Source organism: Pimephales promelas, chromosome 12, assembly GCF_988280905.1.
Source record: "Pimephales promelas chromosome 12, fPimPro1.hap1.1, whole genome shotgun sequence".
Classification (NCBI taxonomy): Eukaryota; Metazoa; Chordata; class Actinopteri; order Cypriniformes; family Leuciscidae; genus Pimephales; species Pimephales promelas.
The window spans coordinates 28,431,153-28,459,065 of NC_142780.1; the positions used below are offsets into that span (position 1 = coordinate 28,431,153).

Below are 27,913 nucleotides of genomic sequence, written 5' to 3' on the forward strand. Positions count from 1 at the left end.
ATAGTGGATTTTGGATTTTCTTTTGACAAACCCTGTTACCCACTCACTACTGTTGTAAAAGATACTTTCACACAACAGCTTCTTGATGAATTCTAGTAGAAGAAAGAAACCCTGAGGCTTCTTATGTACAGAAATGTAGGTGTCAGTTCTACGAGGCACATTTGACAACTGATTTCCATTAAAGAGGTTTGTTTCCCACAACACAGAACTAGTGGGCATGCGTGACAACCGGTAAATGGAATGTTTTTTAAGACTAACTGAAAACATTGTTGTAACCAGCGGCGTTATACAGGTAATATCTGACTGTCAATCATCACCCAAATGAAAGGAACCTTCACAAATTTCCCAGGCTGATATAGTGGACCTAATAGATCCAATTAATTCAAAGAACAAAATGAGTGACCCATTTTTAGTGTCAATACTGTACATAAATGTATTTTAATCATCAAAGATTTACAATATATTACATAAAAAGTAGTAAAAGAGAGGCACAATTCAATATCCAGGATATGCGAACATATGAGGCAATTTGTGAGTTCAAAATACTGTTCGTTTAACACATTTGATTTGGTATGTGTAGGGCTGGGCGATGTCCAAAAACATCATATTTGTATTTTTTGGCTGAATGACGATATCGTGTACATATCTCAGTATTTTTGTCTATTAGTTCACTGAAGTCTGTGAAGTTTAGAGGAGACTAGCTTACATCAGGCTTATCCACTCCTGACAGCACAATGCATGACCTTCTAACATTTACAGATGGAGAATATACTTGTGAAATGGAAGTTTTGCACTGAGGAAAACACATCAAACAGCATCTGTATCAGTATCTGTCAAAGGACAAGCCACTTGGGACAACAATACGCGTTAGCTATGTCTTACGAGTCTATGATGAAGCTCACTGTGTCCATTTTTCAGACGCGCCTATAATATCACAATACTGTATATAGATATAAACAGCATTGCCTCATCCTATATAGTAAGTATGTTGATATATCACACAAACACGATATACCGCCCAGCCACACGTGCAGCATATTCTTCCCTTTTTTGGCTCTCTAAATAGTGTAGGTTTTTTACATTATGTTTTATGCAGTATTTACAACATACTTTTTTCTTTGGCTAATAAGCACAATACATTTCTCTGTAAAAAGCACCAAACATACAACACACACACGCTAGTATTCTAACACACTCAAGCACACAAACACAAATCTCTCACGCAACACATTCTTCCATAAATCCAGAAAATCCTGAAATGATCTGTAAAAAGTCTTACAATCTCCTATGAATCTTTAGTGTCGAGGCAAAACATTTTCCTGATTACAGTTGGCTCTTGGTCAGCTGTCAGAGGAGAAACCCAACGTCTGTCCAGCTCCTCTCACGCGGCAGCCCGACCTTCCTCAGTGTGAGCTATGCATAATCTGATAAAGTGCATGAAATCTTTGGCTATGAAACAAAGCTTAATGAAAAGGCCATATTCTTCCACTCCATCTCATTGGAAGGATCCAAACATTCAGTTTTTGCAGAGAGAGAGAGAGAGAGAGAGAGAGAGTTTCTCTCATTTGTCATCGCTCACGCTCACAGAGCAATCTTCAGGAATCTTCTCCTCGGAGCTGCTGCAGGTGGACAACTTGTCTAGGTCGTCGTCCATGTCGTTGAATCGCTCGGCCACACACTGTGCCGTGAGTCGGGCCTCGGGATCATGGTCCCAGCACTCGTTGATGGTGGCGCAGACTGTAGCCACTCCCTGGAGACAAAACACAAGTGTCTGTGAATGTATTTGTTTTTATTTAAGTCCGTTTTTGTCTTTAGATTAAAATGCCCTTTAAATTTAATCAATATTTTGTCAAGTCTACAGACACTTCTTGCTCATCTAATCAACTATAGCTGCACTATAACAAAATATTGTTGGTTTAACTTAAAAAAGTAACCTGGTTGCCTTAAAATTTGAAAAAGTGCAATGAAGGGGATTAATCTAATCATCAGAAACTCAAAATAATAAGTTCTCAACTAAATACATTATTTAAGTTCATTTGACAAAAGAAAAAATGTTTGACAGTCAGTTTGACAGTCAAACAAAAGCACAAGCACAAAATTGCGAACAGAAAATTCACACAGAACACGTGTTTGTGGTTAAAAAAGTGAGACGCAGGTCAGAGAAGCGGGGAAAAGAAAAACAAAAGGTCTAGTGAGGCTTATTTGAACTTTTAGAATGACGTGTCAAGCGAGTACAGCAGTCAAACACGTCGATCTAAAATCTAGTGTGTTTACATTAAAAAACAATGGAAAATGTGCAGAGTGTAATGGAAACCACATTCTGTGTGAATTTCCCCTTACTCAGTATTTTGTTTTCAGGTAAAAATATCTAAACATTCTTAAAACAAGACTCATTAAAGTGGAAAGCAAAATGAGATGATACAAGCCTTGTTTTCAGAGAAATCTAACAAGATTGTATAATTATTTTGTATATATAAATACACACATGTATATATTTAAGAAAATGTGTTATTCATATATAAAATATTTATATAATATAGATTATGTATATACAGAATTTAAGCGCAAATAATTCTTAAATATATACATGCATGTATAGGTATTTATATATACAAAATAATTATATACAGCACACACAAATATATTATGTAAACACAGACTTTTATTTTGGATGCGATTAATCGCAATTCATTTTTGCACAGCCCTAAAAAAAATGTATGTATACTACCACATTCATTTGATCAAAAATAAAGTAAAAAAGTAACATTTATTTTAAATTCTAATCATATTTCACAATATTTTCTACTTAAATACATTTTAAAAACTGAATTATTCATTTGATGGCAATGCTGAATTTTCAGCGTCATTACCCCAGTCTTCAGTGTCACATGATCCTTTAGAAATCATTATAATACACTGATTTCATGCTAATTTCTTCTTATCAATGTTGAAAACAGTTTTACTGCATAATATTTTCATAGAAACCAGAATTGATTAATAGAAAAAGTAAAAAAAAAAATGTTCTGTAACATTATATATGTCTTTAATGTATCTTTTGATCAATTCAATGCATCTTTGCTGAATAAAAGTATTAATTTCATTTTCAAAAAAAAAAAAAATACTTACAACAATCTTTTGAAAATTAGTCAAAATGACTAAAACTAAAAGCTACGATTGCCTTCCAAAACCTCTCAAAAAAAGTTCTTATCTCTGGGCTAATATGCTGTCTCCAACGCATTCTCAACCTAGGGCGTCATATAGTGACGCTTTTGAAATTTTGTCTAAATCCAATGCACATGGCACCCTTTAGCGTCAATATGAAACGCACAGAGCTTTGTTCGGTTATGGGTAGGTTTAGTTCTGGGGTAGTGTTAGGGTTAGACCACTAGGAGGCTCCTTCTGGCCCATATATATCTGCATCTCATATTGACGCTAAAGGGTGCCATGTGCATTGGATGTAGACGAAATGTCAAAAGCGTCAGTATATGATGCCTTGGGATGAGAACTGACTGTCTCTTACCATGATCTGAGATCAAAATACAACCCTCTGCTCTTTTACCTGGTGTTTCATCCAGCTGTTGGGGATCTCTGGCCTGCCCCGGTCTCGTAGCACATTGTCTTTCATGCTCTCCACACAGGGGTGCTCTCGGACTTTCGAGCCAAATGGAGGTTCGTAATCCTTAACCTCTGTGAAGAAGAAACACACAAGACAATCAGATTATCAGACATATAATACATCCCCTTATGACAGCATGAAGAATCATTCTTGGAGAGCATTTCAGAAGAAGTTAAAGTACTGAGGTTGGAAGCAAGCCCTGATAGAGGGTGGAAAAGCATGTTCCATATGCATCCGGTTATTCCATCCAGTGCTGAAAAACCTAAACTGTAAATGCGACAACTAGAGAAAAATGAAACGCAATCAGTTGCTCCACCAGAATGCCAACAATTAACAATGCTGATTTTGTGGGTCATTTGTTTTGTTCACGAAAACAAATTGGTGAAATATGAGGCTAATCACTGGACTGTGCCAGCGAGCTCAAAAAACACATTTTCCAGACCTGCAGAGGCCCAATCATATATCCGTCTTCAGACTCCATAGCCGAGTACTTGACCAGAGCCAGCTATAGCACAAGAAACACCAAAACCTCCCATAAAACAGCACTTATTGTCCTCTTCTCGGCCAATATAAAATCCATTACAGCAAATGACGGTTGATGAGTACGTTTACTTTGCTCTTGATTGGAGAGCGTGCTCTGTGGTTCTTGCCCAGCACTGGGCCCACAGGAAGGGGCTAGGCCAGCATGCAGCCTGGGACAGGAAGTGGAGGACTGCGATTGGGACCCTGCGGAGAAGCTGACTCCACAAGAGAACGCATCCTGTTTTTGACAAGTGGACTTCCCCTGTTTCAGCTCTTAAACAAAATACTCCCACCCCTGCGGTGCAATTTCTGCTGTCCTCTGTGCCCTGCGTGTGGCTCTGACCGGGCGGTGGTATTTAGCATGCATGCAATCTGTAGATGAGGTTTTCTGCAAAATTAATGTCACCTGGTGTCTTTCTTTGTTTTGGCCTCTGTCTTTTTTACTGTACGTTTTGCTTTGCTCAAGAGGCCAGGCTCCACAAATGCACTCGCTATATGAGGAATGCCGTGGTTTTGGGAACAGATGTCCTGCCGGCTGAGGCCTCCCACCCCGGGCCCAGCTAGCGCTATCCAGGGAAAAGCTTTTAGTACCACAGTTTCCCCTTTAGATTAACCGTCTGCTACCTCCACAGACCTGCTTATCCGAGTCTGGGAAAGAGTGCAAGAAAAAAAAAAAAAAAAAAAAAACGTTTAAGGGTGGTTCTTCATTCTTGAGTGCTTTTATGTCCCAGGGGCTGATTTGTTTTAAAATGAAAAGCTTTTTTTCCTTTTCTTATATTATAAGGCCATACAGTAAGACTCTCTTGGAAACTTTTAATCATGCCTTTATCATTTACTTTCGCTTTTTGTCAAAGAGAGTCATTGAAGAGCAGCTTGATGAATTTGATAAATGGTACATTACAAATTCCTTAAGGTAAATATAATTTTCCAAACAAACACTAATCCTGATTAACATTCTGTGAAATTAAAATGCATCAACTGTGAAATTAACACGTTTTATTCCATGGAATAAATGGAAATTACACTATATATATGGCAGATTTCATACACTGATGGTTTAGAAAAAATAAAAAAGAGGCTTTCTTTTCATTAAATAAGACATCCATTAATCACAGCGAGTTAGACAGTCGATCGGGGCAGACAGGAGGGAAGATTCCTGCTTAAAGACTTTGACCTATTTAAGAGTTGCTTAGAGAGCAATGTTTTTCAGGCTTCAGTTTTAGGGTGGATCATGAGCACACAACACCCTCGACTCCTCTGCGTGTCTGTGAAGAGGCTTGAGTCAGTCAGAGGCGTGGAGGCGGTGAATCTGAGACCTATACTGATGGATGGCCACCCTGCATGGGGTTCTGCCACCTGCTAGCCAGCTGCTGTCCTCCATTTACTTCTTGTTTTCCTCTCTTTCTCTGCGGAAGGGAGGGAGTTCTCCTTGACTGGCAGTGTTTTAAGTTTGCTGCACTACTTTAGACCAGGCCGCACCCCGTGCTAATTCAGGACTTCACACTGAGCCGCAGAAGCAGAACAACGCGGCCACAGCTTTCCATTTCACCATCACCTACACATTGACTTTCTACAGTCTTATGTCCCGAAAACAGTTCTTTCCCCCTTTTTGCAGTAGATCCCAGGTTTTTAACATTGCAATCAGCGGAACGTGGAAACGGGAGCAAAAACAAAAACCGCAAGGGCTTTGAGAGACAGACCCTGGGATGTCTGTCTCTACCCCCCTCAGCACAGGCTGGAATGAGACAGTCTGTCTGGCTGAAAACACCTCCAGCTCTTCAGATAAGCTTCAAGCAGCATGACATGAGGACTCCTGCAACCCCTGTCAACCACAGAGAGGGCATGCCGGGGCATGTGGGTAACACAACTCTACAGGCACAGGGACAATATACACATGCAAATACACTCATATTGGCAGAGCTGATTCAAAGGGACAGTTCCCCCAAAAATTAAAATTCTGTCATCATTTACTCACACTCAAGTTGGGGATTTTATAGAACCCTTTTCAGTTGGCAAACATGGTGACGTTTTTTTGTGGGAGGAGCTTAGGTGGAGGCAAAACGATCCCTGGTCGCTTCGCTAACGCTAGTTAGCAAGTATTGTTAGCTTTTTTTTTTACCAATGACTGGAGAAAATCCAATTTTTAAGGTCACTCAGACCCCGTTTACACCTGGTATTAAAATGCGATCTGTATCCAGATAAGTTATCCGGATAATAAAAAACGCATGTTAATGCAAGGTGTAAACGCGTTGTGATCGGATCGTGATCGGATCTGCCTGACCACATCTGGAGGTAGTCTGGCTCGCATTGTGTCCGGATCTTTACTAGGTGTAAACGCAATCTGGTTGTTGAAACCACATATGTATATTTTACTCCTCCCAAAAATGCTAAAAAATAAACGAGTGAGAGCGTGTTATATAGGCTATGTCATGTTATAGCCTAGTCAGATGCGACACGCGACACGCATCACCGCAGATGAGCAGCTGAGCGTCTATTCAACGTGCAAACATCGCAAATAAAAGTGAAAGTAAGTCACAGATGCAGTTAACACATCTTCAAGTAAAGAAACGAAATTATCTTACCAGGCCTGTTGCCACTCTCTCTTATTGATGTCTCTGATTTGGAAATTAGCTGATGATCAATAAAATGCCGCTCAGATCTGTTGCTTTTGGTGGCGTGCAATCCAATAAATCTGCATATAACGCAGGAGGTGAAGATCGGATTTATATCCGTTTTGCAAAAACACATTTAAGTGGCCAGGTGTAAATGTAATCAGTACTTATTATCCGGATAACTTATCTGGATACAGATCGCATTTTAATACCAGGTGTAAACGGGGTCTCAGTGTCCAGGACCGCGATTGTTATTTCCAAAAGTTATTTTTAACGTATGGAACCAGATTGGCCGACCTGTAGCCGCCTATACGCTCAACTCAATGCATGGATGATCTTACAGGATTAACGTTACGTTACCTCGGTTGAGCGGCCTGACTTCTACACCTACCTTATAGAGAAACCGATCATAATGAGAAACTGTGGGCATATAAATCTTTAGATGCCTATATGGTCCTGTACAAGACTTGTGTGTACGATTCGCAGTTCTGCCGAGCCAGCGCCGAGACCACGACAATGTAAAGAGGGACATTACGGTGCGATTTTAATGATGTGAATATTTTCTAGAAATAAAAATTCCAGATTCAGCATATTCATTTTTCATCAATTCTTGCACCAAACAACACAACAAGATGACATTTAATAATAGTAACAATAATTGAAGCTCCTTATTATGTAGCCGAATCTGTGCTGGTTTGTATTGGCCGCCTCCAGTTTTCACTTAGCGCCGTAACGTAACTGACGTAAAAAGGGTCTATTTATTCAAAATATAAATCTTATGTTTACTGTCAATTTGGAATAATTTAATGCATTGATAAGAATAAAACTTGATTTGTTTTTTTAAATGATTTCCAAAATGATTAACGGTAATTTGTGCTTAAAAATCAAGCAAAATGATTTTTTTCCCACTATTTTTTTGCACCAAAACACAGAAAATGACTTATTTTGCAGTGCAGCACTGTTTTAATTTGAATGAGTAAATATACAGCTTGTTTCCTATTTCGTAAAAGTTACTGTTCAATCAAAAGCTCCAATAATTATTACCCCAAAATCAAATGAAAGAATCCTGTCTGATTATTGCCATTTAAGAAAATGTAAAATTATCTGAAGGTTATCAAAGCAAATCCAGTAAACTTTATCCATCCCGGGCATTTCAAATGCAAATGAATATGAATATACTTCAGCGAGCCATAATTTCACAGGGCAGCAACTGAAAAATATTCAGTGCATGAAAAACCCTGATCACAACAACAAAATCCTCTCTCTTCCTCAAATTCCATTTGCACGTTTATATTTACCTCCATAACTAATTCCAATTTTTGCTGTTGTATTTCATACATATGAGAGCATAAATAGTCTATATATTGTTGTTAACGCCTATATCTGGGTGTGCCAAGAACATTCCCACCTGACCAAAAAAGGGAAAGTTCTTAGGAAGCACTTGACATTTCAAACATTCCTTACATTCCCCAAACAGTGAGTATGCCGAACCACCTCTGCTCTTGTTAAAGAGCGACTCTTCCAAAAACAGGAAGCTGCAAATCACTCAAAACACAGTGTGGGCTTTCCATGCAGTGTACAGAAACAATAGCCCAATGATGAACTAAATGCCACTGACAGAATCGGATAAAAAGGCAAGCCTATTTTCATCCATGTTCTCCTTGAGGGACAATTACAGGCAGAATAGAAATAGAATAGCATTGTCTCAAGTTTACTAACCATACTGATTTGAGAAATGCCAAAATAACAGCTATGTTCCCAAGTGAGATCTTGATGATGGTTGTGCACTCACCTCCGATGGCATTACACCTGGACGTGATCTCCCACAGTACCAGGGCCATGGAGTAGACATCGGTTTGCTTGAATGACTCGATGTTCTCAAGGTTGATCCTTGATTCCAGCACTTCTGGAGCCATGTACCTGGCTGTACCCACCTGAGAATCAGATACATAACATAATTATTTAACTGTAAATCATTTATATTGTATATCCATCAATGTCATGATAACACAGCACTTTTAATAGCAATCATTTATTATTATTACAATAATGTATTTGCTAACATTAGTTTATGAACTGTGAACTAACATGACAAACAATGAACAGCTGGAGTTTATTAACTAGCATTAACAAGGATGAATAAATAAATACTGTAACAAATGTATTGCTCATTGTTAGTTCATGTTAGTTAATGCATTACTGGAACTAATGAGACCTTATTATAAAGTGTTACCTTATTAACACTGATCTAAATGACATTATTATCTCGTCATTCAGATAATACATTTATCTAATTGTTCATCGCTTTTGTGGGATTTTTTTTCTTTATCTTTAAAACATGAACGCCTCACTTTATTACTCAACTTCAATTTAGAGGTACAAAAGGCCACGCCGATGAACCAACAAAACTAAAACGTGATTAATTAAACGCAACCTCAGCACTGAAGTCTAAACTCCCTTTGAATGCGTTTAGGGTCACCGTCTGGGATTAGCAGATTGTTGGCATACATCAAAGCACTCTGGGTATTGAGAGTCGGGCGATTGTTAGCTCGTTCATTACTGATTCACTCCGAGCCTTTTGTCTTTTCATTTTTAGCCTGTGAATCATAAATCGGAGCAGACAGTTTGAACAAAGGGCACACATATACATACATACACATCTGCACATGGTGAAATGCCTGAGGGGACTTTCCCAGCAAGTTATGACTTGACGTCCCTGCCACTGTAAATCGCCACAATTTTAGGTATAGAACATGGCAGCTTTACCTGGCACTTACAAAGCTATAACAGCATGTGAATCTGAGCTGTCGTGTGCTGCATTGGGTTTGATACAATATAAGTTGCACTGCCTCAGTCAATGGAATATGGTAAAATGAGGAAAATTTGTTTATGAAGGGATTATGATCCCATAAAACAATGCAACGGACGTAAATAAATACAAATCAATGCTATAATAAAAAACCATTGATGTTTAGTAATCTGTTGTCAGAATAATATATTTAAAATGTATTGCAAAAATAAATAAGATATAAAATTAAATAAATACTTGACTTTATTATGCAATTCATGCGAGTGGACGAGATTTCGGCTGATTTATGTCATTGCTGATCTCTCTTAAGTTTGTTCAGGAATTGGTGGATCTTAAAGGTATAGTTCACTCAAAAATGTAATTTTCATCATTTACCTCGAGTTGTTTCAAACCTGTATGCATTTCATTCTTCTGCTGAACACGAAAATATATTTTGAAGAAAATGGGTAACCAAACAGTTTATGAGCCCCATTGACTTTCATATTATTAAAAAAAATAAATAAATAAATAAAAATTTATCAACTGTTTGGTTACATTCTTCAAATTAGGGCTGAACGATATTGGGAAAAAATGCAATATATATTGCGATATGAAAACAATTTCACCAGATGACTTGAATGGCTCTATTTGGAAAGAATTAATCATTCTAGAATGACTGGGGTGATTTTGTAGGGGAGTGAATCTGCATAGAAAATAGCATATAGTTAAATACAATATAACAAACTTTTTTCTTCTGTTGTTAGATTAACATTAATGACAAATGGCAGCAGGTTTATGACTGCTTTAAGACTGCTTTCACTTTAAGACCTAATGCAATCATCTATACGCATACGTTTTCTTTCTCAATTGTTTGCGTTCACTTAAGACATAAGTGACTGTGTTTACGAGGATACTCAGCGAGACGGGGCATTGTGACATAATTTTGTATGAATGTATGTGCTCGCTCAAGCACAAAAAGATGGGAAAGAGAACAGGATGTGGTATCCAGGGCTCTGTGTGCGCACACAGATTACCGACCGCGCGCCGTTTGAATGTTTGAACTGACAGGACTTAAAAACATGTGCAAATAATTAGCGAATCACCTGATATGTCACGCAAATGATACACCATGCAGCCAAAAATTCAAAATATCTTCTTTTGTGTTCAGCAGAAGAAAAAAAGTCATACAGGTTTAAAACAACTTGAGGGCTAGTAAATGACAGAACTATCTCTTTAAGTTGAAATTACGACTGATGGCGTATATCATCAATACAGACAGAATGCACCATATGAAAAACATTTGCATATATACCTGTCCACTGTTGGCCAAGTCATCCACTGAGAGCGAGTTGTCCAGACGGAGACCAAGCCCAAAGTCACAGAGGCAACAAGTGAGGTCATTCTTCACCAGGATGTTAGAGCTCTTCAGATCTCGGTGGACGATGGGCACTTTGGGCCTCCCGCAAGGGGTGTGGTCACTATGCAAATGAGCCACACCCCGGGCCATGGAGGCCCCAAGCACTCGCAGATCCTCCCAGCTGATGAGGTGGCGCGTGAGATACTCCTGCAGGTTTCCGCGTGGGTGAAAGGCGGTGATCAGCCAGTACTGTTTCTCCACCTTCCTCTCCTCGGCAGTCAGGAAGTGTAGAATGTTCTCGTGCTTCAGGTCGATGTCCGAGAAGATGTCCTTTTCGTTCTTCCAGGATGCGTACTCTTCGTAGGGGAAGATCTTCACTGCCACCGTCTCAAACTGTTCCGAGGGGCTTTGTCTCAGTTTGGCTTTGTACACCTCAGCAAAGCGGCCCTTGCCTACCTGTAGGTCCAGCTCGATGGGCAGAGGATCCGTGTTGTGGTTGAGGTTGTTGGCGTGCGTGGAGCTGCTGTCCGAGCGGTCATCGTCCATCATGATGGCGCAGGCATCACTACAGTCCAGCGGGCCTTTGGGGCCCTTGCGTTTAGACGGCTTCTTGGTCTCCCACTCATCCAGTTTGCGGCGACGGTACATACGATACCAGTAGAAGGAGGCGATGACCAGCACAGCCAGAACCAGGAGGGGTAGCAAACTGACCAGGATCACCAACACCACCTGGTTATTTGTGGGGTCTGAACCAATAGCTGGAGAGAAACCAGATGATGTCACAACATTAACCTCTACACAACACAAGGCAAATGCATGTAACTATCTAAACTATTATGCACATCTTATAAATCAATGCAATGTAACGGTTCGCCTTGTATACAGGAATGTCCGATTCCTAATTTTTTTTTTACTATGAATCTACATAAAAACATGTTAGACAAACAATATTCCCCATTTTGTTCCAATTATCCTAAAAGAGTTGCTTGAACAATGTTACATTTGGCTTTCCAAATATTTTCTTTTCAGAGGCCAAGACTTTACCATTGACTATGTTAGAAAGAAATAATGACAAATCAATATTACTTGTGTTGCTAATTGATCATTAGTAGAACAAAAAATCTTTAGTTGCCCTGACAACAAGGCATTTTGCATTTAATGATCCAATAAAAATTGGCTAAACAATATAGTATTACTGGGAACATTTACATAAAACTAAAAAAAAAGACAAAAAATAAGAACATACAAATTAGAAAGTAAATAAATAACATTAATTTCAGCAACGTTTAATTTACAAATAAAAAAATAAATGTTATGATATTAATTAACAGTTAATTTAGTAAAAAAAGATATATATATATATATAATCTTTATTTATTATAAGGCTATATAAGATGAATTAAATAATTACAAAATATACACCAATACATTATTTAAATTAGGAATTCAATAAAACCTCAATGCATCATGTTGATTGATAAAATCAAATATAAATGTTAGCAAGAGGTAGTGATGCTTTGTAACACCATTGTGTCCTTGAGAAAAGTTAATAGTTAAATGACTAATTAGCATAAATGTCCAGAATTTAGCGCCATTTCAAGTGTCAGCTAACATCTTGCTATACCTAGTTTGACTGAACTTCTAATCATTAACTCAGTTTGTAAGCAGGTTTTCCTGCCACACACACACACCAGGAAGCACGAGTGAACCTCGCACAGTGGGAGTCTGTTCAGTGACTGCATCCTTCAAGGGAAAGTTTACGCTTCTACGCTGTGTGCCTGCCAACCTCAGGATTGGCTTAGAAGCCTTAGCGCTGCAGGTTCAATCCAGAGACAAAGTGAGACCTGCCAACTACGTGGGCAGAGAGTGGAGTCAGTGTTTCGTCTGTCTGCATTCTTCCATCAAACACACAGAGACACGCCTTATCATAGAGACACAGAAATAAAAAGAACAGAAAAGGATACACGACACTGGGAAAACGTCAATAAATGCCAAAGCGTTTGGCAGACACAACAGTCAGCAAACACATACATTAAGCCTAGACGTGTGGTGCAGAGGGAACACTCAACCCTTCACAAACAGCAGCAGAAACCACCAAAATAAACATGCATGAAATCACGGCACTTTTTCCAGCCACATTAAACAGGATGCCAGCCACACTGCGGCGGTCCATGACATTATCAACTAATAAGAGGCACTTTTCTGCAGGCTCTACTGTTAAACGCATCACTGTACATCTATGCCAAGGTCTTAACAAGAATCAAGTGGATTACACTTTCCAAAGCTTCTGACTCACAAGTTAATCTATTAAAATGTAATTGTTTCTCATGGGTGGGGGGCATGCTTCTTATTAGTGCATTCACAAGGACCACTATTACTACATTGCTCATACTTAATGGAAAAGGATTAATTAAAGGCACAATATGTACAATTTCTGGATTAAAATATCCACTCGAACAATGTTATATATTTTATTGACTTGTGTACTTGCATTATCCCAAATGTTTCCAACGTTTAAATCCAGAGTAATCCGCAATTTTAACCAGTGCAACGGCTATTGTGTCGCCTGTCAGTGACCCTCAATTTCCAGTTGTACATCTCTAAAAACCAAGGAAACCCCAAAAATGCAGATGTGTTGCGCAGGTGTCTCTTAATCGCATTCGCTCCACCGGCCTTGTTCCACTCCCAATGCTCTCGGCCCCGCCCTGCTTCACACCACAGTAACGTTAATAAAACTTTAATACATTCGCTCATCCACTAACATGAGTCGCGACGGATCGCTTTCCATCGGCTGTTGAGGTGAGGACGACAACTCCCATGACTCCACGCTCATTCATGGCATGCAATGCTTTTGCTATTGTTTTGAATAAGCGACCTCTAGCGGCAAAACTTGCGTACTGTGCTTTTAAGGGAACGCAAAATATATCGGTACCATATTGAGCTTTTAATAACAGTATTGGTTGATATTGGATATTTGATTTGGTTATTTACGCTTATGTTTACATTACCTTTGCCTTTCTGTTGCTTAAACAGCCAGACTGATCTCATGAAATGGCGTATGTATGACACGGCAATTCGTTTTTCCGTTTTTGCCGTGCTATCAACGCGCATTATCGCTTTTCAGCGCCTAAACCTACACGTCAGTGGGGTTAATAGCATTTATGAGTCTTCCCCTATCATCCTCGGAAAAAAAAAATAGATAAATATCACTCCCCAGATGTAGTTCTACATTTTGCTTAGTTTCGCTCGTACATTTAACGGCGTGTACATACACGTGGAACCACTCAGACATTTAACGGCGTAGACATACACACACATACACGAGGATAGCTGAAAACGCGGATAGATAACACGCCACTTGACTTGAAAATGGCGTGTATGTTTACACAAAAGTCATGACGCCATGTTGAAACAGCAGAGCATGACGCAAGCAACGGCAAGGTCATGGGTTTGACTTCTAAAGGAAATGCAAACATATGAATGCAGTGAGTCACTTTCTGCCAAATCTATTAAATAAATATACTTTTTGTTTCCCGTCATCATCTAACACTCACTTAAAACACTTAGACTTTAAACATTTTTTTTTTTTACAATTTTAATCCTTACACTCACAAAAAGCAACTTATCAACAAAATACTTTAAAGCCGAGCATGACTTTCCATGACTTTTCCAGTTAATAAAATCTCTGAACATGAAATTTCGCATTTACTTATGAAAATGTCAGAATTCAAAGTGAGGATTCCCATATGTTCATGTTATTGCCTTTTGGAGAGAACTGAAATTGATAACATGCTGTACATGAAAAAGACAGACCTGTTACTGTTTGTTTGTTATGACTACGGCTTTGTTTTATAGCATGGCTCATACCACAAACAAGTCTGATTTTTCTTTTTTTTCTCCCTCCCCCCCTCCCTCTCTCTCTCTCACTAACACCGTCTTGGTCTCTCGTTGGCGTTCACGGTGTGACTCAGACATTTTAACTGTCTGCTCTACAACCGGAGGCCAAGATTCCTCAGCATGTGAGCGTGGGTGTGTTTGCCAACCAGCATATAGGTACTGTATACGTGCAGGTCAGGGTTGGGTTGAAAATAAAGTCTACTCAGACAGACTGATCCTCAGTTTGCACTCTTCTTCCTTTCCTTTATGTTCTTCTTTCCATCAAAATAACCTATGATAAAAGATCAACTGAGTAGAAACATATTTTCAGGTTGGAAATATTCCAGTGAGACACAGACACATGCTGCTACTTATTTGTCCTGTCAGGCCAATGGCCTGGATTGTCATCTTGGGAAAGAATAATGCATGCTTTCCACAAAATCTAAGAAAGAATATTTTGCGTAATGAAACCAGCAGTGTTGGGAATAACATATTACAAGCCACACACAATGATATGTTTCAAGTAAACTGAATCAGTTTATCAGTTCAAGTAAAGTTGAAGTATATATTAAATAAAACATATCATTAAATATATAATATTTGTATGTATATGTACATTATTTAGTAGGTTTTTCATTATTTTTATTTAATGTATGGTTGCTAAGAGAAAATATACTCAAAAACGAATTAAAAAAAATTATAAAATAAATAAATAATTTGTGTCAACAGAATTAAAAAGAATCTAATAAGAATTGTATTGACTTAAGATAACGATTAATGATAATAATCAATAATCATATATTTTTAATAAAGAGATTTTGATAAATTATTAGGAATAAAAGACAATTAGTTAAAAACGTAACATTATATTATATGATAAACTGTTAGCCACAATATGTAATTCTGTGTGAATACATATACGCCACATTAAAACATGCTATAGCCGGTCTATTGCATTTAAAAATCTAACAGGATTATTCATAACTCCAGCAATGACCTATAACAACCTAGTTGAGTGTGAATCTCGCTCACTGCGCAACGGTGATGGTATATACACTGTTGCGTGTCATGAAAAAAAAAAACAAGAGAGGCTTCCAGGACCTCTAAATCAAGACGCCTCCAAGGTTCCATATTCACTTCATGTTCCTTCCGATTGAGCCAATCAAGTTTACAAGTCAAATAACAGAAAAACATGTGTGCAAACCACAATGAAAAGTTCAACGCTCCTGACAAGCTTTACGAGTTACTTATTAGAAACAAATGTACATTTGCTGAAGCACTCAGGCAATAATGGCCACCAATGTGAAGAGAGTAGCACCAAATGTGTCTGCTTTAAACAGCGACATCAATTTGTCTTCATTTCTCACATCATCATCCCATTTCAGAGCCAAATTTAAACAAACAAGATGTTACGAAATCATTCACTAAAGTGCTAACCGTTTCTGTGGCTTGTGCTTTCACTCACTGTTTGCTTACTGGAATGTTTGCACAAACTCCATTTTGAGGAACAGCACTAATATACTGCAGGTGAGTTAGATACATTTCAGCAGAAACTGCTTTACAATATTTTTTAAAAAAATGGTAAACTAATAACTGTAATCCACAGTTTCTCCATTTCCCTCTATTCATTTGTCTGGGGTTTTGTCTATAAGACAATCATTTTTCATGCTGACATATGCATCATTCAAACACCATAATGACTGTGAATGTGGAACTGAAATCTTGCAATACAAAACTAGAGAGCTACATAGGCCTAGTGTCAGCCCAGATGTGGGCCGGATCTGGGCCGACACTATGTTGCTATTACGATTTATCGGCCAGCTGATATTAGGCATTTTCCAAACTATCGGTATCGGCAGTTATAATGGCCGATAAATGAATATTTCAAAAATAAAATAAAAATGGACAAAACACGCTTCAACCATGTCATGAGTGTTGAAGTTGTATAGTTTGTCCACCACAGGGTACTCTAATTTTCTAAAAAAAAAAATTAAAAATATCGGCCGATATATCGTAATATAGGATTTTAAAACCAACAATATTTGTATTGTTGGGAATAACATATTACAAGCCACACATATTTATATTAGAGCCAGACCGACTTATCGGCAGGCTGATAATATCGGCCGTTATTAGGCATTTTCTAAACTATCGGTATCGGCAGTCATAATGGCCGATAAATATTTCAAAATTTTTTAATTTTTGAAAAAAAAAAAATATATTTTTGAATATTTCAAAAATAAAATAAAAATGGACAAAACACGCTTCAACCATGTCATGAGTATTGGAGTTGTATAGTTTGTCCAGTCCACCACAGGGTACTCTAATTTTCTGAAAAAATTAAAAATATCGGCCGATATATCGGAATATCGGATTTTAAAACCAACAATATTTGTATCTGTATCGGCCTTCAAAATCCTTTATCGGTCGGGCTCTAATTTATATCTGTTTGTTTATCTATGATGACTGATAGTCCTCCGGCAACCCATCAAGAAGAGGAAAGATATTTGGGGCACTTTAAAACAGTATAAAAAATAAATACAAAAGAAAATATAATTTAGTTCCCGAGTACAGAAAATGGATATTTGAGGCACCTTTAGTTTTCACAGTGTACTTTCCACCTAAAAAGTCCAACTAGGCCAAAAGTACTGTAAGCGTGACTTTCTATTTATTTGATTCAGCAAAAAAATATGTGTAAAATTGCTATACGGGAAAGGTCTGCTGTGCAGTATGTAATTATAAGCTGGTGTGTACACCCTGCAGCTGCCATAATAAAGTCTCCAGTCGAATACAGAATAGGGAGCTTATCGCTGTAACGTGCAGGCTCTCAGCCACAGTTAATGTCATAAAATTGTTATGGTCCGGGAAAACAATGCCAGGCATTTCTGGGGAAATATGCCATGGAACCGTTCCAATAAGTAAACATGGACTTCCTGCAATACTTCCACACTCTAGCAGGGAATGAGGCCTCCTTCACCGGATGGAATTACAGCCTCCCTACATAGTCAACACTACAGGCATCAAACACCTGCTCAAACGGCATTTTTGTAACTTATATCCACAGTTTAACATCATAGCATCTGTCTTCATTAGCCTACGAGAGATGTGTTTACATACAGAAATAAAGGAATCACATTTCCCCCCAACTCAGAAATCCCTGTTTACTGTTTTAGGTTTTATAAAAACATACAATGTGGATGTTGCTCGCATAAAAATGAAATTGTGGCTTTTTAAAATACACAAAAATTGCTATAAACGTTCCAAATAGTGGTAAATAAGGTTATTTTAGAGCATGCCTAGTGCACACAGCTGTTTTGCCATGTGGTTGTGATGTCTCTGCTTCAAGTTACACAGACAGGAAACCACATGTCTGAGATCCTTAGCCGTCCACACAACTAAAGCCAATAGAAAGTCAGCCTGAGACAGCACAGCCTGGCCAGCAACAATGCAGCTGCTTTAGAACGTTACGACAACCTGAGCTCGCATACCACAGCGAGGTACTCGCTACGAGCCAGTGCTAAATAGTTAGCATTTTATGCTAATGCAGACTGTTTCAGCTTGTAGTTAAATATGTTCTAATGGCCTTTGTGATTAAATTCAGTTGATTGCTATTTATCTCGTGTGGTGAAAGAAAGTGTAGCCCTAGCAAAACTAAAACTAGCTGAAACACAATTCATTACTTATACAAGGTTTCTGTAGTCTATGGAAAACCTCACAGAGGTGTGATGTAGGCTACATCACATGAGATGCTTCAAAAGTTCAGAATAATCTAGTTTCGTTTACATACTCGCATACCCACACGGAATCTAAACCTTGAAGATTAACACAAAATTGGAAAGCCCCTCATTCGTAAAATGACCACTTTTTCCATTAGGCTAGTGTTATTTTTGAATTATTTATATACTAATGTGTATTCGTATTTTGAAATAGCTTAAACTTTGATCTTTTCAGTATTCATTTAATTTAAGTTTTAGTAATTGTATGTGCTTTTGTCATTTTTGTTCATTTTGTTTTATTTCCATTTAGCTATTTTTATTTAACTTTTAGTAATTTTAGTACTTTCACTTATTTGCCAATGAAAAATTTCAAATTAAGAGTTTTTTCTCATCTAATATTTATATTCTATTATATATTTATTAATATTTACATTCTATTTCAGCTTTATTTCAATTAAAAAAAAACGACATTTTCAATAGTTTTTGTTTTAGTTAACAACAGTGCTTGGCATCTAAATGGTGTTCGCACCCATTTTATTTCCATAATCTACTATATTTCAGAGTAAAAAAAAAGAAAACAAGAAAAAAATGGGCAGGGCTTGATTTTATCCACCAGGAATTGAATGGATTGTGAAAATCACCAGAATAGAGCCAGGTGTTTGGAGGGAAAGGGGTTTGTTGCAATTGAAAATGATATTTTAGGTCAGCCAAATACAAAAAGGAAAGTTGTTTCAGAGGCAATGGTGATTTTGATGAAAAATTATGACCTTTGGAATAATAGACAAGGAACATGTATAAAGAAAGTACAATGTTCAATTGATTATGCTTTCATCTACAAATAAATACGTACTACTCAGCTTTCATTTGAACAGATTACCATGTTTAAATCAATTCCTGCATTTTTCCACAGCTCTTCCATCACAATCAGCAGAGAGAACTTCTGAGCCTGTCAACCTGATCAAACTGAAGAACCTTTCTCAAGGACACAATGGTTTGAATCTACAGTTTTAAGCTGCTGTCCTAAACCAGTACCATCAATGACACAAGAAGTGGAGGATAGACAAAACTAGAGAGGAAGAATGAAATGGAAACTAACAGAATGTGAACATTAGCTTGTCGTTGCACTCCTCGCCCTTGCAGGAGCAGATGTAGAAAGGGCCTGTGTTGGACGTCTTCTTTCTCATTTCACACTTGGTGCTGTTGTAGTTCTCCAGCATGAGGCCGTAGAGGGGCTCAGAGGGATTGTGGCACAATGTCTCAATCGTGTTGTTGTCATTGCTCTTCCTCCTGATGTCATAAAGAGAACATAAATACAATTACACTGTGATTAAAGGGATTTTGATATTTTAAAAGATAGTTAGTTTCTGAATCAAAAATATATTTTTGTTATTTTACGTTTTTAATGGACGTTGACAATAAAATATAAACTGCGCATCCACTTGTTGCTTCACCAGCAAACATAATAAGCAGTTAGATACAGCAATGACTCGTTGCTATTTTTAACTGCACTGTTTACATAATTAAAGACAACATGAAATGGCATTCACAGCTCATTTACCTTCAATGTCACATATTTCAGAGTAAAACAAGGTACTTGATATTATTTTTGGTACTGGATTATGAAATATTAGACTATTGGATAATATATTTTTTTGTCCACACCATTTGGCCTGGGTTATTTGCGTCAGTAGTAGTGAAACTACTGTTTTTAGAACCATATGTACAGAGACAAGGGCATAAATTAAATGAATAGTTCACTTTGAAATTAATATTTGATTTATGTTTTAGCTTACCTCAAGGGCATACAAGATGTCTTTGTTTCCACAGGTTTTTCAATTTTGATATTTTTAGGTCAAACCGTTCTTGTCTATCAGTCATATAATGGAGGTCTATGGAGCCCACCTCATAGAGCATGCACAGAGAAGTCCAAATTAAACATGATTTAATGACTCGTAAATGTAAGTACACATTGATGGCCTTAGACACGAAATGAGCATTTTTTGTGAGAAAACAAACAGTATTTATATAGTTTTTACCACTTATAACCACAGCCACGTCCAAGTGATCTGAAGGCACGGGCATTTCGGTCTGCGCCAGCACCGGAAGTGATCATCGGTTGTGAAAAACGCAGTCTGTTGATATATCAAAATCGTCTTCCATTGCAATTTCCTGTATATCTAAATATGCTTAGATCTTCACAGTGAAGGGTAACACTTCTGAAATCTCTGTGTAAACAATGAGTGACGTACAGGCGCGAGAGATCACTCCCGGGGCTTTCCGGCACTTGGGCAGAGAGAAGCGCTCTCGCCTTCAGAGTACTTGCTTGTGACTGTGATTACAAGAGGTAAAAAAAAGATATAAATACTGTTCATTTCTCACACAAACCGCTCGTTTCGTGTCTTAGGCCATCAATGTTTACTTACATTTATGAGTCATTAAATCATGTTTAATCTGGACTTCTCTGTGCATGCTCTTTGAGGTGGTGACCATAGACCTCCATTATATGACTGACAGACAAGAACGGTTTGACCTAAAAATATCAAAATTGAAAATCCTGTGGAAACAGACACCTACATCTTGGATGCCCTTGAGGTAAGCTAAAACATCAAAAATTAATTTCAAAATGAACTGTCCCTTTAAGGGTCAATTTTGATTTCATGTCTTTTTTTTTAAATATTTGAATAATATTGCATTCTGTAAACAAGATGTAGTCGTGATTTTTGACTGTTGTGCAAAGCAGATGTTTCACACTTGATAAAAAAACATGGCTTTGACAGTAACATACCAGATAGCCACACATATCTCATCAAGGTTGGAACAGATGGATGTGATGCTGCAGTTGCTTTCACAGGTGCCGTTGCCATTACAATACGATGCCTCCACGTCACAGAACTTACATAGTTGAGGAAGTCGAAATGAATTATGAAAAGGATGCATCCCATCTAGAATAAAACAGAAACAAGATCACGTGTTTTACTTACTTGTTTGTACTTGTGCTTGACAAAGTAATGAGCACAATGACATTTTACCACTAGGAAACCCTATATAATGAATTGGACTAGTTTTTCAGGGGTTGTTTACGTAATATACAACCTGACAAAATGAAGAGGTCTCGTCACTCAGACGTGTTTTTTGAACATTATCTAACAATGCAATGCTTATGGTTTTAAGCCAGAGGCATTAAACCATGACAACACCAGACACGAGTGACGCAACAAAAGGAAATAGAACCCATTATAATCAGTAATGTTGTATCCACTGGTTGTAAAGCGATAAAACATGACAAATCTCCAACGGTAAACTGCTGCCCTGTTCAATATCTGACATACTTCAAGCACTCTCGCTACTTCTGACACAAAGAATAAATGGATTTTTGTAGACACGGTATTACATTAAAATATCAAAACTAGAAAAAATAATAAACCTCACTAACATTCAAACACAGTATCAGATCAAGTAAAGTAGAGATGTGCAAAATCTGTACTAAAGTCAAATGCTCTTCAATAGTGTGGGCATTCCTAAGTGACTACAAAAAAAGTGAAAGATGAAATGCTGGATGTTTCTGTTATCAGTTATACATGCTGCTCTTTATCTGCTTTTCAATGCCCTGCTTTCATCTGCAGCACTCTTGTCAGCTTCCTGAAAATCTAACCTAAATGCACTGATGCAATCAAGGAGACACTAGCACAGAGAGGCATTCCAAATAGCATCAAACTCCTGAGTAAAGAAATAGATCAAGACCTCAGATCAGTGGACAAGTTATGCTTCTGCCACTGGGTCAGTAGATCTTTTACAGACCCAGGTGAATTCAAGAACACGCAAGGGGTTCCTAGTTTGGTGTCGTATGAGTCATTTCTCAGTGTGTATGCTTTCTCAATTGCAGCACGTCTGTGTTTGGCCAATCCATAAGAAGTCGTTAAACTGTATTACGTAATCTGTTAGTTTAGCTGCTCTTTGGAGTACCACACACCTCCTAGACTTTCCTGTGATAAAAGGCCACCGTGGCTCTCGGGACTTAAAGGGGCACTGGTCATTTAAACACACTGAAAGACATAGAAGCAAGCCATACTGCAAAGCCCAACTGATATTTAAACACATTAATCAAACAGCAAACTCATTAAAAACAGCACAGTACTGTTCTAATTATAATTAAAGGGGGTTCAGTGGAGAAAAAATGACGAAATTAAGAGTTACATAAAAGTACATTCACTGCAGTGTTAGGGAAAAATATGTTTTTACACTCTAAAAAATGCTGGGTTGTTTTAACCCAATTTTGGGTAAAATATGGACAAACCCAGCCAAGCCAATGGCTGGGTTTGTCCATATTTTACCCAAAATTGGGTTAAAACAACCCAGCATTTTTTAGAGTGTATGTATCGAAATAAAATAAAATATAAAAATAGATAAATTATACATTTAAATGAAAATATAAAATGTTGCCTTTGCAACTAACTGAAATACTAACTAAAATGAAAATAATGCTAAATAGAGACCAAAAAAATAACAAAAAAATGACAAATATATAAAAAAGCCAATTTTCAATGATCTAGCTTATACTTTAACAATATATGAAAAATAATAAAATAACACCGATTCACACGGTATTTAAATTAGGAGTGCACAATATTTCAGTACAATATCAGTTATCAGACAAAATTAGTTTTTTGTATCATATTGGTTAATGTTGTATACATTTAATTGTGAATGCTCATTTCCCCTTTTTTTTTACATAAATATCACCCTTATCATCACCCAACAGTCCCTTAAACTTAACCTAATAGTTTAATCTTTAGCAAATCTATAAATTATAATGGTGTGATGCATATTCACAGTATTTATTTTAGTATTTAACATTTTGTTTGTCATTTATTCAGACAAAATAGTATGGGACTTTATCATGAAAATGATCGGCTCATCACTAAATTGCCAGAAAGCATCCGACTGTATTATGGAATTCACTATCCCTTACACTTTGTGATATCCCATATTTATCTACCTTCAAGACTCAGCTAAAACATATCTATTTCATATGTATTTTGGATAATGTGGCTATATATTGCCTTATGTGTTTATATGTATGTATGTGTGTGTGGGTGTGCAAATGTATTGTAAAATACATTTAAAGTGACCAACATAATGGCGCTTATCAGTGGTCTGCTATCTCTAATATCACCTCAATTCACTCACTTTCACTGAAAATGAATGATGTAGTCACTACAAATTGCTGTCAGTGTAAACTCCACTTAAAATTCACTTAATCCAGAATCACTTACAAATTAGTCCGCCATCATTTTCCCTTAACTCAGCTCTCACTCCTTAATCTATCTCCGCTGCTCTTCTGGAAAGGACGGAACGGGTGACCTGACCAAGGAAGGAAGCACTGATAGAGCGGATGTGTGGCTTTCCTTCCACAGAACAACAGCCAAGACACTTATACTGAAGAATCAACCAACCAATCACTCCCTTTGCAACACTAACAAGCCCATATTATTAAGCAATGAGTGTTCAAATTATGGCTGAAAATCGATTGTAGATTGTAAAGTATGTTTCTATTAAATGTTGTTTAAAGGCACTGTTTTGTGGCATTATACGTTTGGCTTGACTGCAAATTAAAAACATATACAGTATGACACAATTTTATCTTATGATCCATCCACTGACATTTTTGGCTGCTTTAGCTCTATCTTTAGAGCCGGGCAGATAAGCAGGACTACGTGCCCTTTTAGTCTCTAGTTCATTGGAGCGAGCCAAGAGGGGATTGTGTCGGCCACGAGGATACAAAGACAAATATGGTCAAATCAGATGCAGCCATTTTGGGGTTATGTGACTCCCTTTCTCATCATGAGATAGCTTTTTTTGAGTTCTCGGCGTAGAGGCCCGGAGAGGCTTCGGTAAACACAAGATCGGACTCACAACCTTCATCCACTAGCCTGAGTCTCACATGCCTTCAAGGGCTTACAAAGGAGCTTTTTACTCCGCGAGAGCTGCTCACTGACTCTTTATCTACTGCTTGGTCTGACTGGATAACATTATATAATGCAGAGCCATTACCTCACACTATTTTCTTTGGACAGTATTCATAACATAGGCGAAATTATGAAATCTGATTCTGGAGGATTTTCCTTTTTTTTTTACTTCAAAATATGTGATTCTTGTCCAGAGGGCCAAAGGGAAATCACTTGCAGTAGTTTGGCAGTTTAAACGCTTCTCTATCAGATTTGAACAGGTCTTTTTTCAAATGTCATTTAAGTACTGAACATTACAATAAGCAGAGTACAGCTCTAGATAAGCAGAACAGGCTCTGGCGGCCCATTTGGGCCCCTAAAATGGTGTCTAGAGAGAGATAGTTGTCAACTTTATTTTAAAGAGTTGTGTGCTATGGTATTTCTAAGCAATTATACGGTAACTGTAAAATTTCGGACAATCTGAGCACTGCACACATAACAAGAACCAAATGTGTATGAATTTGTTACTTTTTGTGCATGATGCAAAAAAATAAAATAAATAAATAAATAAAGAGACCTATAGGAAGGCAAGTGTCACATCTGCATATATGGGTGTCTCAAGCCTAAATATATGCTTCTTTTCATGCCGAGACAGGGTAATTGTGAGATGAGAAGTTGATTGGATTGATTATTATAAGGTGTTCCTCGCGAACGTTGTTTATGAAACATCATATAGTTCTGACATGTCATATTTTAAGGAAATGCCAACATCCTACCAACATCCTCTATATGAAGGCTATTTGTTGTACACAAATATGCCAAATTGCCAATCATTCAGCACCATAGTTTATATCAAAGCCCCACTACCATCTGATATCATCGTTAACCATTTCATAAGGGGTATATAACTTGTATAACACACACACACACACCCCTATGTATCTCGATCTATTTATCTATCTATGACGTCAACTTTAATATAGACAATAATGAAACATACACTAAGATAATGTTTTATACAAACACAATATCAATGACACGTCTGCTCAGGTCACTCATATCAAGAACAGATGTGCAAAGTTTAGCCTGCACAAGACAATAAACCTGCATTTTGTGGGACTGATGTCACATTGAAACACCTGAGCAATATGCTGCTTCTTACATAACTCCTGAAAACTGCACAGGAAAAAACAACGCTGAAGTTGGCGTTCACTGAATGCGTTCAGCTGTTAAAAGCAGTCATGGGTCTCCTCTTGCTCTTGCACAAAAACACACATTTACACGTGAATATACTGTACTCACAGTATATACTGAGAACCGACTAGCGACTACGTTCCGACCCAGGACATCCATAGATATCAAAAAAGTACCCCCAAAAAGCTGAGAAAGCTGATATTGCTCCATTAGAAATGCAATCGGTCCGTAGTTCTCGCAATAATGTGAATTAAAGGTCTTATTTCGAACATAACGACTGTACATTTCGATAAAATCCGAGCACAATTGATTGTACTCTAAAACTTGAGGGGAGAGTGACTCAAACTCATGCATTTTTTGTTGTTGATGTGCCTGATAGATTGCCTTAAAATGACCTATGTGTAGGTGAGAAATAAGAGTATACATTCTAAGTAAAGACACCAATAGGAAGCTGTCGTAGCTACATATGGGGCTGTCTGATGCTATTTGTAACACCTAAAACAAGCAGGGCAAAAGTCCTGCATGTGGCTGAAATGCAGCACACAGTGCTAGTGTGTTTCAGCAGCGAAGTGTGCAGAACTACATGCAGCCAAGCAAGGCTGGAAACAGGAAGTGGCAAAGATGTAGCCGGACATCTGGAAAATATGATTTCTGTAAGAAATATCTCTGTTCCTCCACCAAACGGAGCATATGCCAGCGCCGTGACAAACATATCCTGCTGTATAATCACAGGCGTGAGGTGGGGAGGAGTTCAGTGAGTGTAATTAGTGTCTAAAGTAACCTGTAATCACAGAGGCTGAAATTAATGACAGGACAGAAAGAGATAAACAATTTATACCAATAGGAGGAAGGATGCGGGGCTGGGTGAAATGGAAAAACGTCTCAAGCGCACTGTCAAACACTTCCACTACAACTGAAAACTCGTAATGTTTTTCAGCTGTCAGCGAGTAAGGGCGTTCTCTTGTGCACGCACACACACGTAAAAGGGAATAACAACAGAAACAGCCTGATGCATTAACATGTTAATATGTCATGCAGGCAATTAGAGGAATAGTGATTGATTCCCTTGCATTTCAAAGCTACAAGAGACAGAATGTATATCATTTCAAGTGCCAAAAAAAGTATGATTTCATAATACTGCAACGATGCATGTCACATTACCATGGGTTTTTTCCTTCCATTTCTAGAAATTAGCATTAAGGTCATCTTAAGTTTGGGATGACATAAAGGACATAGTTCTGATATCGTCATATTTAAAGGGAATGCCAATATCCTACTTTGAAGGCTATTTATTGTACACAAATATGGCAATCACTCAGCACCATGGTTTTTATCAAAGCACCATAGTATTATTATTTGATGTAATTTTCAGCCACTTCATAAGGAGTAACATACACATTACACACATCTATCTATCTATCTATCTATCTATCTATCTATCTATCTATCTATCTATCTATCTATCTATCTACTGTATCTATCGGTTTTACAAACACAAAATCACCTCTGCTTAAGTCAAGAACAGACGTGCAAAGTTAAGCCTGCACAAGACAATAAACCTGCATTTTGTGGAACTGATGTCATATTGAAACACCTGAGCAATATGCTGCTTCTTACATAATTCCTGAAATCTGCACAGGAAAAAAAACAACGCTGAAGTTGGCGTTCACTGAATGCGTTCACCTGTTGCACGCTTTTAAAAGTAAGCAGTCAAGAAACAAACGCTGCTCTGTGATCTCACGAGTCACAGTGGATGATAAAACATAGGTATCCTCTTGCACAAAAACACACATTTACAAATTACACGTGAATATACCTGCCAAGTCAAGGAGCGCGCGAGAAGTGTCAAGACTTTCACTCACCGACTACGTTCCGATCCAGGACACCCGTAGATATCAAAAAAGTCCCCCAACAGAGAAGAGAAAGCCGATATTGCTCCATTAGAAACGCAAACGTGTCCGTAACCCTCGCATTAATGTGTACGTGAACAGGCTGGCGTTGTTTGACCAGAAAGCGTAGTGATTTTAGCGTCTGATCCGGAGTGAAGGAGAGCGTTTCATGCTGCTCAAGTGAACAGTCACTGAGGGAATCTGTGAGCTCCAGTGACTTTCTGCTCGCCTAGTCAAACAGGAAATCTTTCAGAAAGGGCAGGACTTTCCTCCGTCTCCCTCCTTCTCGAGACAGTCTTTACTCTTGCCCTGTAATTATGCCTTCACTTCTAATTTTATTGTGTAGAACTCTAAAATAATACGTTGACGGCATTATCGTGGATAAGTGTCGTTTAAAG

General features: G+C 37.8%; 1 protein-coding gene across 1 annotated transcript; it reads right to left on the reverse strand.

Moving 5' to 3' along the window:
• Positions 1 to 419: 419 nt before the first annotated feature.
• Positions 420 to 27,913, reverse strand: tgfbr2b (transforming growth factor beta receptor 2b). The gene is made up of 7 exons (XM_039650854.2): positions 27,489 to 27,913; positions 21,273 to 21,429; positions 19,584 to 19,774; positions 10,851 to 11,653; positions 8,543 to 8,684; positions 3,560 to 3,687; positions 420 to 1,750 (listed from the first exon to the last, which is right to left on the reverse strand). The coding sequence occupies exons 1-7, from the start codon at positions 27,565 to 27,567 to the stop codon at positions 1,562 to 1,564; spliced, it is 1,689 nt and encodes a 562-aa protein (XP_039506788.2). The 5' UTR covers positions 27,568 to 27,913; the 3' UTR covers positions 420 to 1,561.

What these genes read in the sequence shown, in the direction of transcription:
- tgfbr2b (XM_039650854.2), bottom strand. Translation starts at nt 27,567, where the DNA reads ATGGAGCAATATCGGCTTTCTCTTCTCTGTTGGGGGACTTTTTTGATA. An exon ending in CCTGGATCGGAACGTAGTCG is followed by an intron (nt 21,430 to 27,488) that starts GTGAGTGAAAGT and finishes GTTTTATTCTAG; the next exon opens with ATGGGATGCATCCTTTTCAT. An exon ending in ACTTGGCCAACAGTGGACAG is followed by an intron (nt 8,685 to 10,850) that starts GTATATATGCAA and finishes TCTGATTCTCAG; the next exon opens with GTGGGTACAGCCAGGTACAT.